Here is a 13258-nt window from a genome sequence, read left to right on the forward strand (position 1 = left end):
ATCTTCCCGAAGAAGCTCTGGAAGTCAGTTCTCCGTGATGAATACATCGAGCTCTCGGAGGTACACGCATTGGGTGCCACCGACTACGTCCCAAAAGCACCACAACCGGCCTCAAATAAGTTCGCAGCTCTCAAATCTTCCACATTTGCCAAACCTGCATCCACAAAGGCCATTACTGACCAGGCTTCATGGCGCCGAGCCTGGAGAGCCACAGCAGATGCAATCTCCTTCGCGTTCGCCGACCGTTGCAACGAACTTAGTGCATATGAAGAACATGTGGGTCGACTCTTCGACGACAACCTCCCTAGCTTCCACCATAATGTCATCAACTACGACAAGGCTGTACGACAACTCATCGGGTCGCGACGAGATATCCTGTTTGATGAGTTCGAGCACTCCGAAGTTGCCAGGATCAGAAACATGTACCTACTCCCTACTGGAACACATTTCTCAACCTCAACCTTCCCTGCGCCCAGAGCAAACCAAGCGAGTTTGCACCCTCGCAACAGAGCCAGAGAGATATGCAGGAAGTTCAATAGAGGGAACTGCGATGGCTGTGAACGGAAGCACATCTGCGCTACATGCAGCGAGTCCGGACATGGGTCACACAACTGCAGAAAGACGAGCTGGAAGTGATCAGAAAATGACTGAATCCTCGACTAGCCGTTCATCCCTGGCCCACTTCTGGAAACCTGCAGTGGATTTCGTGTCAAGTTTTTGGGGGGAGTACGGAGAAATTGAGGAGAGGAGCGAGACTGAGGGGGAGAGTGTATGCAATGGAGAGAACCCATCTCTTCCTCGTTTCATACGGGGCTTTGGGTTCAGAGATAACGTGGGGTTGTTACGCAGTCGAACGACAAGTTTCACCGAGTGCGACGATCCACTCCCAAGACCTGCATCGACAGAATTTGAGAGCCCGGCGTGGTACAATATCCAGGAAAATCCTCACCTGTTCCGTGTGCAAACTCCTATTAACGCGGACCGCCTGGAAGCCCTATCGAAAGCTCACTCGGACCAACCCTTCCTGAAATCGGTAGTTGTTGGGTTGAAGGAGGGCTTCTGGCCTTGGGCATCGACGCGTCCTCGCGACGACTTCTCAATAAATTGGAAAAACTTGTGGGCGCCTCTACCATCTGAGGAAGAACAGGACTTTGTCAACACCCAAAGAGAGCTTGAAGCACAATTGAGAAGGCACTCACAACTTTTTGGACCTGATTTGCTCCCTGGGATGCACTCAACACCAGTCATTGCTGTTCCCGGACCACACTCAGAGGCACTATGTTTCGTAGCTCACCAATTCACCGGAGAGTTCTGCCAGGACAACATGGTCGACAAAGGTCAGATAAAAGGGAATAAATTAGACTCACTAATCGTGTTCCTACCACTCCTACCGGTGTACAATGAACTTATTGCTGTTTTCACAAAAGTTGGCGCCTCGGTCACACGCTTTACTTTTTGGCTTCAAAATGATACCGAACGAAAACATCGATATCTCACTCGTTCCTCGACCGATTACTGTAAAATTTAGTGCGTTGACAAGCTGTAGTATATGCTCAGAGCGCCCCATGATTATTTCTTCCAAAATATATAATTTTACAAATCTCAGCTATCAAATGGTGTCAAATGAAAACACACAGATATCTTGCTCAATCCTCCACCAATGACTGTAATTTTTAGTGTGTTGACAAGCTGTAAGGTATCCTCAGAGCGCCCCATAGTCGTATCTTGAATGGTGTGACCCAGGCAGTAGAAGTTGAGGAATGTCACATATGGCCGGAAAATGACCCTGAACTATCAGGCGACTCATTCCTTGCTGTTTCTTTTTTCATTGTCTCAATGGGCAATAAGAAGAATGCTAAAAGAAGGCAGTCTGGAAGCCGCAAGAACAAAAAATCAACTCAGGAAATAGAAGAGGATCAACTGAGCAGTGATGAATCACTCACTCCCGATGCTCCCCTTCGACCACCTCGCCCCACTCCAAAACCTTACCACAGAGGCATACCAGCTTACGATGCATGTCACAGCAATTTAGGTGCTGAGATTGATGATACCGCTGCCGCTAGATTGCTAATGTCTTTTCCCGGAGTCTCTCCATCCGAAAGTCAGGCAACACCAGCACGTACTCATCCGTATGGTGTCCATCTATCAAATGAGCTTTCATCCACAAAGACAAGTTGCGCAGCCTGATATAAATGTGAATATGTTAATTTGAACTGTGCTCGTTTGAATTCATCTTGTTCAATTGCAACACGAGTAAACTGTGATATACGGATAAATGACGAGAATGTCAGTCGAGGACAAGATATCGTACCTTCTTGAGCTTGTATCCAGTTTGCCTAAGTGTCCTCCATATTGTTGTAATGCTAACCTGTGTACCTCGTCGCTCCTCTAACTGTTGCTTCAATTCATCAAGGTACATGTCCGGTGTGTGTGCAAGTAACCCGTGAATAAGCTGGTCCTTCCATTAGTATTGCTTCCATACACAAGCAAAAGAACAACATACCTTCATATCCTCGATGCTAAATCTTCCATTTTCTCCTTCGAAGGTCAGTGGTAAGAAGTAGAGTGCCTTGGATGTGTTTCCGGTGTTGAGACAGGATGCGTTGCAGTGTCCGACGTTTGCATGCTGATTTTGTAACAATCTCATCAAGAGACACACAATTGCGATGAAGGTTGATGATTGTGTGGCGAAGGTCTTCAGATAGAGGCTTTCCGCGAGTCATACTGCAGTGAGATGGGGTGTAACGTCAAGAAGGCAGCGCAAAGGATAGGACAAGCAGTAACAAACAGCTTCAAATTGATTTCGCTCTACCACATACTACAACTATGGGGCATTTTAAGGATGCCTTACAGCTTGTCAAGGCACTAAAAATTACAGTCATTGGTGGAAAATTGAGCAAGATATCTTTGTTTTCATTTGGCACCATTTGATAGCTGAGATTTGTAAAATTATATATTTTGGAAGAAATAACCATGGGGCGCTCTGAGCGTATACTACAGCTTGTCAACGCACTAAATTTTACAGTAATCGGTCGAGGAACGAGTGAGATATCGATGTTTTCGTTCGATATCATTTTGAAGCCAAAAAGTAAAGCGTGTGACCGAGGCGCCAACTTTTGTGAAAACAGCAATAAGAAAAAGGCATGTCGAAAAAACTGCCACTGTGCCAGTGCTTTGTACTACATACTAATAGATTATTAGTAGTTTGACCACTGGAGTACGTACTGTGCATGAATACGTAATGATCAGGGGTTCTACCAGACCATAGACGCCCAACCTGAGCCTCATCCATTGACATCTACTTCTAGTAACAATAATCCGAATTCTTCTCCTATGTCTCCTCACATTGAACTGCCTATGAATACGGTACCTCACCATCCTCAATAACCGATTTTTCCCCACTTAGCTGGCACATAGGCACACCAACACGCAGCAAACGCCGAAGATTACATGAATAGTGGCCTGCTCGTTCCAGCCTCTGAGGAACATTTTAAGGCAGCAGAAGCATATACTGCTGCTGTGGATTGTACAGAGGATGCATCAGTTTAGCTCACTTCTTTCATCTAACATAATGCGGTAAATGCTAAACCCGGAATTACTAGACGAAGCGTACGCTACAAATGCTCTGCAATGAACATAGGAGAACTGGCAAAGAGCTCTTAAGGAAGATTGCGAAATTAGAAAGCGAAGGGAAAGATCCAACTGAACCTCAGAAGAGTAATCAAATCCAAACCAACTCCAACCCGCAAATAATTGCTGGTTCATCTCGTATAATCCATTCAGCGCCTCCACAGCAGCACTTGACCGATTCTCAAGTTGCTGTTGATGAATCATTTATGCTTTTAGCCGGCCAACGAGTAAGTTCTTGATACATTTGTATCATTTGCACCTTACGTCGAATCCCCAGTCGGACCCTGGTGATGCCTTCAATCAATTCTGGAATATTATGCAAGGAATGCTGGACAATTTATCCCAGCCTGTTGCTTTTGCTACTGTACCTCTGGGTGTTGAAGCAATTCCCGGGCCGTCGTCGCCACGTCGAGATTCGAGTCTCAGTAGTGATACAGAGTCCGAGGAACCAATAGTTTCGCGACTAACGCGCAAACTGGGAATGGGAAGAACTACCTCGGCAATGCAAAGCAAAACGTTATCCCGGTCATTGAAAACTCCAATTAGCTCAGAACTCGAGCTAGAGGATGATGATTTCTTTGATGAAGGTAATCTTGGCCTCCACAAATCATATTCTAAAGCCATAGTTGATATACATTGGACGATCAGGCGACGATCTATCGGGCTCATTCTACGTTATACCGTCTGAATCCACCATGTCATTCTTGAAGAAAGAGAATGTCGCTCTCAAAGCCGAAATAGAATTGACGCAGAAACGTCTGGAAGCATCTGAGCGAGTACTACAGATGAGGAAAGAACAAGACATGCAGCTCAGGGAAAGTATAGTCCAGGCTTCGAAGGAGGTGAATCTTCTCCCCGTCGCTATTCATCCACGTCATGATGTTTTATTCCAGGCACAGCGTGCCATGGGGGCTTCATTTGTTGGACAGCGGGGCCAAATAGCGCCTGACTTTGCCTCTGTCAACCTAAATGTTCCTGCCTCCGCCCTACCGATCCCAGGTATTCATACTGCCCGCGAGGGCCAATACATGAGGAAAGTGAAGGAGCTCGAGGAGGAATTGCGATCACTGCGTAATGAAAATGAGAAGAACGTGAGGGTATTGCATGTATCGAAAAAGCTTTCCTTTATTCATCTCTTCTATGCTACAGAAAGCTATGATTGTCAAATTCCGAGAACGTTGGGAAAAACTCAAAGAATCTGCCAAACGCAAAAAAGAAAGCAAAGCTGCCGCGGAGGCTGCCCAGGCTGTTCGAGAACGTATAGTTGAAGAACCGGAGACTGAGGATGAATTGGATCGCGGTGGTGCGAGATAATCATAATAATATCCTGGTGGTGTCCACGTTTATCATATATTCTCTGTGCGTGTACTGCCTGTAATAATGTGAGTAGAAAAGTGTAAACAAAGGATCTAGCATTCCTACGTGTCCGAGGGAATGGTATCTTGAACCACATGTGGAACTTTAGAAGAAAGTGCCAAATCAACGGTAGCGGGATGTTGCTGTGTGTTTGAGATCTCGGGAATTCGCAGTGATATCACTACACTGCTTCACGAAAATAAGTAGCCGTGGAACGATTCGCGGCGTAACATGGATGAACAACGAGATAAGGATCAACGGTAAGAAGTGTGAATGGCCGCACATGTCAGAGGACAATTGGTTGGTGATTATAGATATTTAGTCTAGGCAAAGACACCAAAGTCTTCGATACGCAAAGATCGAGAAAAGAGGTCAAACTGTGCCTGCGCCTGGTTCAAATTTTCTCCTTGCACTGCTCCACCGTCCTCCGATATGACTGGAATATTGAACGTAACAACTAAATCAATGCCATTGCTCACGACCCGGTATAGAGCCATGAGGACCCGAACTTCATCAGGATTTGTCTTGTTGAATTTTGGGACTCGTTGAACCCCTGAGAGTGTGATAATAGATGGTGTGGCATCTCCTCTGTCGTTGGGAATGACGTTCACGGAAACGACTTCACTCGTCACAGCATCGTTATCGTGAGCTAATGAGTCGAAATGAAACCTAGTTGGACTGAGAGTTTGGAAGATATTATGGTAGGAATTTCTTACTTAATTGCGTCTTGGTTATCATTTGGCTCAACTCTCTGAAGGATTTCTACGATGATGCTGATGCTCGAGTCTGGGAATAATAGCACCTCCTGGGTATCGGGGACTTGTCGGATTTCTCTTCATTGGACTTAGATTAGGAATGGACAGCAAGACGAATGGGACTTACGAAGCATCGAGCAGATTAGATGGAGCAACTGCTGTAATCGCACCACCAAAGAGGTGTAACGGCGTGTCAGGCATGAAGTTTCAAGAGAGCTTCGCAGTTAGATACGTTCAAATACTGAATAACATGATGAGTTATTCGGAACCGGAGAACCCCACTTCTGCATCACGTGACACCCGCGACTGTGACTGACGCGGTTGTGACAAGTCTATCAACGTTTATACCAATTGAATATTACCCGCCATGAACGACGCACGGAGGAAATCTACCTTGACATTCTCGAGTGACTTACACGCGAACATGCGCTCTGGGATCCCTCTTCCTTCGACGGCAAAAAAGCAAACAAACCGGATATCGCTTGCTGGTCCTGCAATTCGAAACCCATATCCTGCTCCTCCCAGTACAAATCCACGAAATACAATGCTTCGCTCTCAGAACACTAGCTCGCTGCTTAGCAGCTCATCAAAGCAGGTCTATGGGAAAACTCCGTCGAACAAGTGCGTTCAAATTCCATGATCTCCTACTCTGTTAAACTTCTTTCTCCTAATAGTAATCGACGTATATCATTATGGGCTGGTGGATCTGGGACTACCCCTTTGCCTGGTGGGAGTCAGTCGCAGAAAGATCCTCGTCCTATCAGAGAGCGTCCTTTCCAGAGCAAGGAACGGTCAGATATCCTCAACTTCTGCCATGATCTGGGTTTGGACATCAGCATGGCTCAACTGCTTAACATTCAGAGCAAAGACTATCGCATCATTTTTGAATTTCTCGTCGAACTACTGGATCCATGTTATCCTATCGATACAACGGAGAAATTTGAGGAGATATTCATCCCTGCACTTAAAAGCCTTGGGTATCCTTACGCACACTCTATAGATAACAAATGGCTTGCATCTGTAGGGAGTCCTCATACATGGCCTCATCTTTTGGGTGTATTACATTGGTTGGTGGAAATGTGTAAGGTGAGTCCTAAGCGCTTAGGTAGCTAAGGGTTGAGTCGAGGTTGTCCCTCTAGATGAAAGAGCACTACTCCGGAAGCGGACATCCGACACTACAAGATCCAGACAATGTGCTTGAGGAATTCCAGGATCCCTTCGATCGCCGTACTCTTGCCTTTGACTATTATAGCAAATGTTATGCTTTATGGCTAGATCACATTGACGAATTTGAGGAGCCAAATGAACAATTGGAGGATCGATATGGTCTGTTATCTTACCATCACACAAGATGTATCGGACTGACACTGAAGACAGCCAAGAAGAACCAACGAGTCCAAAAGGATGTTGAGATTAAGAACCAGCAATTGGATGAGGCGAAAATCGAGTGTGATATATTGACAACTTCCGCCGTTCGCCATTCTGCTCCGAGTATAATCTGTTGAACCCTGATTATCTCCCTCTCACTAGGCCCCCGTTATCTTACTTAAAGAAGAAAACGAGACGCGCGTTCGCGACGCCGAGAAAATGCAAATAGTTCTCAAACAATGGGAATCTCGAAGAAAGAAACTAAGTGTCGCAATCGCGACAGAGAAAACTGAACTAGCTAAGAAAGGTATACAGCACATATCTTGTCTTAATTTCAATGTTCATAAAGTTTGCAGAGGAATACTTGGCAGTGTTAAGGTCGGAACAAGAACAGCTCGATAGCGTTGTCAAAGAGCAAAATTTGTCACCAGAAGAAGCCACCAGAATGACAACGGAGTACGAAATGTTGTCTCGCAATATCGAGGACTTGAAACAGAAGATCGCAGATACAGAACAAACGGTCATGTCGCTGGAAGTAAGCCTTACGAACCGTATTTCCGGGACCGAAGAGACCCTTCATATCTACAACGTGGCACTCTCGACATTAGGCTTATTGCCGCCTCTACCCCCTCCGCACAACGATATCGATCTTACACTGGAATTGAACACTGCATCTTCAGATCATAGCCAGCTTCTCTCTGGGTTGGACATCCGAAAGGTCATCAAACCCACTTTGAACTCCATAGCAGAGTCCAAACGCTCGACCCGCGCCGAAGTAGAGAACGAAAGAATCAGGGTTGACAACGAGATTGAACAGCTAACATTGGAGTGTGATACTGGCGAGGACGAGATAAGCCAGCTGGAAAAGCAAGTCGCAGCAGTGAATGAACAGGCAATCGATCTTCATAATGTATATGTCAATTGAGTTAGTGACGCTCGACCGCTCATGTCTGCATTTAGGCTGCACAACGCGACGCTCTCGCTTCCAGCGCGACTGCGAGGCACTTGGAACAGATGGTCGCCAACGCTAGGACAGCCGCAATTGCGAATGGAATGGGAGCCAAATCCAGATTGCATCAATTACAGTTCGAGTAAGTACGGTCTTACCATTCCCTATCATTGCTCATATCATCGATCGAAGTTACCGTGAACAGGTCGAACGGGTGAACAGATTGAAGGACGAAACTGTACGAGCCATTATCAAAAACAGCTCTGATATCGCTGAGTTTCGGGGTGAGGTTACGAAACGTTTGAGAGAGCTGCGAGAATGCGCAGAAATGGAATAAACTACGGTTAAATGTCTCCTATCATCTTGGATATACCTGTCGCTCATTGTTACATTGAAGGATAAATTTGTGGGATCGTCTGTACTTAGGGTTGGCGTTTCTACCAATAGCTTCAATAAGTCACATGAGATCACCCGGGATGATCTTAGTCTATTTCTACATACCTCACATTGCATGATGTCGCTTGCAATGTGCATGTCCAAAGTTCTGTGATCTATCATGTATGAACGTTCTTTGTTTCGGTATTGTTGACTAGCTGGTACCGAGACTGACTCTTTGGACTCTAGACCAACTTGACTCTCCATACTGAAGTACTGATCTCTTGTCTATGTCTGCAAGGGTTCATTGTGGGACACTGACTCCGGTAATTGAAGTCTCAGCTTAGATACAGACAATTGTTCTGCGAGGAAGAGACCTGTTTTGGTAAAACTTTCGACGTGTCGTTCCATGCATTCTGAGACTTGCCATAATGGGACTCTAATTTTTTTTAGTTATCAGTGCCTCGTCAACTTCCAATTGGTGCAAAGTGAACGACCCGACGTTCCTGTTCCCTTCCTACTCAAGTTATGATTAAAACCCGAGGGGACGGAACCCTTATGGATATCAATACGGCTCGGTTTCGTTACCGGAAGCCTTCCAATGATTTGGTCGAGGGGGGTTCAGTGTATCTGCAATTACCGGGATTTCAGCCACCCTCGGGCACTGATAAACCGAAGATTGTTCCATTCTCCTGGGACTTGTTGGACGCTAGCGGTAAATATTTCCCTTCTCCTGTGTGTCTTATCTTTTCTGTGTTGCATCATCGACTCTCGAGCTTTAAGAGGAGATGTTGTCTTGATATTTCATCACTGTCAGTTTTCCACTCCCTTCCCCGCTTGCTTAACCATTACTGCGGTGCGCGCTTCGCGATGGCGACAGAACTCAAAATTGAAACAGAAACGGCATATGATGACCCAGAAAAAGGAACCACCGATGCTGTCGTTCCAGCGTATCCCCGCGACGAGAAGCCGCGCGAGATAACCCCTCCGCAGTACCTTGAAGTCAAGAAAGGTGAGGCCAAAGATGCCCCAAGAAAACCGACACCGAAACCGAAGAAGAAAGTTTCGAAGTGGATTCTTCTCAAACTCTGGTTCAATACCTATCGGTACGCTTAATATTTCCATCGCAACTGCTTGAATAATTTTAAGGATACTTCTCCAGGAAATTCTTTTGCTTTACATTCGGACTTAACATGATCGGTCTCGGTTTAGCAGCTTCGGGTCATTTCCCCTACGCTGTCAGGCAGTCGGGCGCCATGGTTGTTGGCAACTTGAACTTTGCGATATTGATGAGGAACGAGATATTTGGTCGAATACTGTACTGGATTGTGAACACCGCTTTTGCTAAGGTAACCTATTTGTTGCCCCTTCAAGGAATCCGCGGTCCTGAATTTTTGTTCAGTGGACTCCTCTATGGTGGAGGCTAGGATGTACATCTGTTCTTCAGGTGAGTCTTCGGTTTCTAGTCTGCTTCTGAAAAATACTTACACCAGGCTCAGCACCTTGGTGGTATACACTCTGGATGTGCTCTTTCGGGAGTTTTATGGCTGCTTCTGAAAGTCGTCAACGCTTTCCGCGCCCATCAACTGCAGCATGACGCAGTCCTTGTTATGGGGGTAGTCACTAACTTTGCAGTCATGATCAGCGCTCTGAGTGCATTCCCTTGGGTTCGAAATACTCATCATAAGTGCGTCCTCCGCGGTACTAAGCCTGACCTACTGTTCTGATCGTATGAAGTGTCTTTGAGCGTCATCACCGCTTTGTGGGCTGGATTGGTCTCCTCTCTACTTGTGAAACTCCTTTAACTCTTCATCCTATTAGGAGTATTTATTTACCCTTCTTTCTAGGGGCATTCGTTATCCTGGGTGATTGCTACAATGGCGTAACCAGAACCTGGGATTTGAGTGGGGTGGATCTTATTCATCACCAGGACGTCTGGTTTACAATCGGAATGACGGTGTTGTAGGTGGTTCCTGTATTTTGTCATGCATGTTTTCGTTGAATGCTTTATATTTCAGCATCGCTTTGCCTTGGATCTGCGTGCGTGAAGTCCCGGTTGATATCGAATTGGTGCGTCCAATAATTATCGGGAGTGGCTAGTGTTTTCAGACCGGTTCCAGCCTTCGCCCAAGGTCGCTATAATTCGGTTTGAAAGGGGAATGCAGCAAGGCCTTCTTGGTCGCATCAGCCGCTCCTCTATCATGGAGTATCATGCTTTCGGTATCATCTCGTAAGAGCGTCCTATTAACGACTGCTTTGAAATTGAACCTCTTTCATAGGGAAGGCAAACATGCTAAATATCACTACATGATTGCTGGTGTACAAGGTACACATATCTATACAGATCATAATAGGTTCCTAAATCTTATCTGTTTCCTCCAGGGGACTTCACGAAAAGCCTCGTCAACGATCCTCCCAGAACCCTATGGACCCGCGAAGTGAAGGTGGGTACCGGTTCCCCCTCAATGTTTTGTCATGAAATCATATTCAACGATTTGTCGTGTAGTTTGCCGGGGTGTCAAACACCTCCACGCTCTACAAGCGTGGCATTCGTATTTGCACGGGAACTGGTATCGGAGCCGCGCTGTCCACCTGTTTGCAGTCTCCAAACTGGTACGTGGTTCATTTTTCACATCCTCCTTACTATTTCGCTCACACGGAAGTAGGTTTCTGATCTGGATCGGTCGGTGTGGATCACTTCCTAAGGAGCGTGCTTTGACTTGAATATTTGAAAGGTTCTGATCAGGAAAAAACGTTTGGGCCTACCATCGCGGGTCTTATTCATCGACACATCGAACCGGAACGTTTAATCTTATGGGACAGTAAACAGCGGGGTGGTCGACCTGACACCATGAAGATTCTTAAGGAAGCGTACCACTCCTGGGGAGCTGAAGGTATGGTAGTCTATTGCTCAATGTAGATGTTCTGATTGTGACGGATTTGAATCATACAGTTGTCTTCATTACTTCTAATTACATTGGTAACTCAGAAATAATGGAGGGGTGTAAGGACGCAGGTATTCCCGTATTCGGCACGCTATGGGACTTCGTGAGTGTTATTTTGTAAATAGAGAATGGTTCTTCGCCCCTGTACTCATATTTTCATTCAGTGACAAGTTATTTTGCTCAGTACTTAATAAGCACCATTCTATTCTGAGTGATATACCTAGAGGAAACTATACGAATGCGGATTCACATTATAATATACGGGGACTATTGTCATACTCAAGCTTTTTCCACGACTGTATCTCTTTTTCGAATGGGAGAATAGTCTTGATAAGGTACCCGGTCTCTCGTGTGATCCCGAGGAGGATGATTGATTGAAGACGAGGGAAGATAGGATTGAAGCTACAATCCCACTGGTAGATTAAATTACTCAAAGAATCCCACATGCCATGAGGTGCCACGTTGCGCAGTGCCGTGAGCTGTTGCACGCTCGAATACAGTCTGTCCTAGTCTGTCGAGGCTCCCAATTGGTCAAATTTATAGCAAAATTTGGCCGGATTTACCCATCCAGCTCCAACGACGATTGGGATCTATACGAGTGTTTGGTTGTAAGCGGATATTTCGACGCGCACATTCGGACATTATTCTTGAAATATTCCGAGCATCCTGGAAGAACAAATTGGAGTCCGTGTGTAAGTGGCGCGACATGAAAAACTTGAATGGAACTACGTCTATGCCAGAGTGTTTCCGCCCTTGGAATGCAGGAAGCCCGAGAACTCGAAGCTGGGAGCTTATATTCAAAGATGGCCGATTTGGATGATTTCGGGCCTGTAAAGTGGTGCAGTGAGTTCAAGAATTGGTATTCGACCATACGACGTACAAGCATTGCTTTCATTTTTCGGCCTCGGTAGTTCTGCATGATTGACCAACTTGTCACCATCTTTTTCACGTCAAGTACGTCCCCTTTTAACCACGACGGCATGTCAATCTGGAGCCTTGTATCAACTCAATTTGACATTTCCAAGGACGTAGTGGGATTACCTTTGAAATAAAACATTGCTTTACAACAAAGTCTCGGACGTCGTAAGGACCATCTGAACACCAACAAAATCTCAATAAAGGTTCACAACAACCTTCATCTAGTACGCCGTGTTTGACTAAGAACTGGGATACAGACTCCAATACTTGCCCAAAAGTCGGGGCATTATTTACCTGTGACTATACATATACTATCAGGTGGCTGAGCATACCACATATCCGAAAGTAAGGCATACCTGGTTGATGCCGGTAAGTTCTTTGCAAAATCTACTGAGAGTTGGCCTCCAGGAGGGTTTGACGAAACTGCGGAATTCATCGACGACCACTAGTTCATGCCTTTGCTTATCATCCTTCCATCTCATGAGGCACACAGGGAATTCCTACCGCATTCAGTTCTATTCAGAAAATTGCTTTGCAGCAGGGGATGATGCATACATACTATGATTTCATTGGGGTAATCAAAACTTGAACCAGCTTCGCACGTTCCCTCAACATCGACGACGAGGAATACATCATAAGGTTGTCTGGTTCGAGCTGACTCCTGAATGTTGAGCTCATCCCCATTATCTTGGATATCGCCGACAGGGCTTTTATCAGCAGCTGTTAGCCAGTTTCAGATAAGAAAACAACGAGGACTTCTGGAGTATTCACTGCTCGAGTTACTTAAATCTTCTTGAACGATTAATCGCTCTTGCATGTCCACGGTTCGCCGAAGTCCCGGGAAAAGTACAAAGCAGAAGAAGAAGATCAGCGCCACGGTAAAAACAACGGTCAAAAGGTCGGTGGATCGCAACATAGAAGCTTTCTGGGGTTGCTGTTCAGATGTATCTTGTCCTGATTTA

The 13258-nt window shown here is 45.7% G+C and overlaps 6 protein-coding genes across 6 annotated transcripts; 4 read left to right on the forward strand and 2 right to left on the reverse strand.

Annotated features, from left to right (window-relative positions):
* Positions 1 to 880: 880 nt before the first annotated feature.
* C8R40DRAFT_1030506 (uncharacterized protein) lies at positions 881 to 1369 on the forward strand (the record flags this gene model as incomplete). Its single annotated transcript, XM_046223139.1, has 1 exon — positions 881 to 1369. A coding segment is annotated over one exon (489 nt), but the record flags the coding sequence as incomplete, so codon positions are not given.
* Positions 1370 to 3333: 1964 nt separating this feature from the next.
* C8R40DRAFT_1168350 (uncharacterized protein) lies at positions 3334 to 4944 on the forward strand (the record flags this gene model as incomplete). Its single annotated transcript, XM_046231164.1, has 7 exons — positions 3334 to 3366; positions 3418 to 3543; positions 3603 to 3857; positions 3908 to 4217; positions 4279 to 4472; positions 4524 to 4721; positions 4780 to 4944. 7 exons carry the CDS (start codon positions 3334 to 3336, stop codon positions 4942 to 4944), a joined length of 1281 nt encoding a protein of 426 aa, XP_046088721.1.
* A 365-nt stretch (positions 4945 to 5309) lies between these two features.
* Positions 5310 to 5942, reverse strand: C8R40DRAFT_1159627 (uncharacterized protein; the record flags this gene model as incomplete). Its single annotated transcript, XM_046229908.1, has 3 exons — positions 5310 to 5655; positions 5703 to 5819; positions 5869 to 5942. The coding sequence occupies 3 exons, from the start codon at positions 5940 to 5942 to the stop codon at positions 5310 to 5312; spliced, it is 537 nt and encodes a 178-aa protein (XP_046088722.1).
* Positions 5943 to 6165: 223 nt separating this feature from the next.
* C8R40DRAFT_1039747 (HEC/Ndc80p family-domain-containing protein) lies at positions 6166 to 8395 on the forward strand (the record flags this gene model as incomplete). Its single annotated transcript, XM_046223862.1, has 8 exons — positions 6166 to 6362; positions 6416 to 6827; positions 6881 to 7067; positions 7119 to 7213; positions 7272 to 7416; positions 7466 to 8019; positions 8070 to 8200; positions 8251 to 8395. The coding sequence occupies 8 exons, from the start codon at positions 6166 to 6168 to the stop codon at positions 8393 to 8395; spliced, it is 1866 nt and encodes a 621-aa protein (XP_046088723.1).
* Positions 8396 to 9303: 908 nt separating this feature from the next.
* C8R40DRAFT_1039761 (uncharacterized protein) lies at positions 9304 to 11499 on the forward strand (the record flags this gene model as incomplete). Its single annotated transcript, XM_046223864.1, has 14 exons — positions 9304 to 9539; positions 9596 to 9782; positions 9836 to 9880; positions 9933 to 10120; positions 10171 to 10223; positions 10281 to 10395; positions 10452 to 10503; positions 10554 to 10663; positions 10713 to 10759; positions 10816 to 10877; positions 10940 to 11046; positions 11100 to 11116; positions 11169 to 11327; positions 11387 to 11499. The coding sequence occupies 14 exons, from the start codon at positions 9304 to 9306 to the stop codon at positions 11497 to 11499; spliced, it is 1491 nt and encodes a 496-aa protein (XP_046088724.1).
* Positions 11500 to 11915: 416 nt separating this feature from the next.
* On the reverse strand, positions 11916 to 13212 carry C8R40DRAFT_1235801 (ribonuclease H-like domain-containing protein; the record flags this gene model as incomplete). The annotated part of the gene is made up of 6 exons (XM_046233396.1): positions 11916 to 12206; positions 12259 to 12366; positions 12420 to 12596; positions 12653 to 12796; positions 12856 to 13016; positions 13068 to 13212. The coding sequence occupies 6 exons, from the start codon at positions 13210 to 13212 to the stop codon at positions 11916 to 11918; spliced, it is 1026 nt and encodes a 341-aa protein (XP_046088725.1).
* Positions 13213 to 13258: the final 46 nt, after the last annotated feature.

This window comes from Lentinula edodes, assembly GCF_021015755.1.
Source record: "Lentinula edodes strain Le(Bin) 0899 ss11 chromosome Unknown C8R40scaffold_9, whole genome shotgun sequence".
NCBI lineage: Eukaryota > Fungi > Basidiomycota > Agaricomycetes > Agaricales > Omphalotaceae > Lentinula > Lentinula edodes.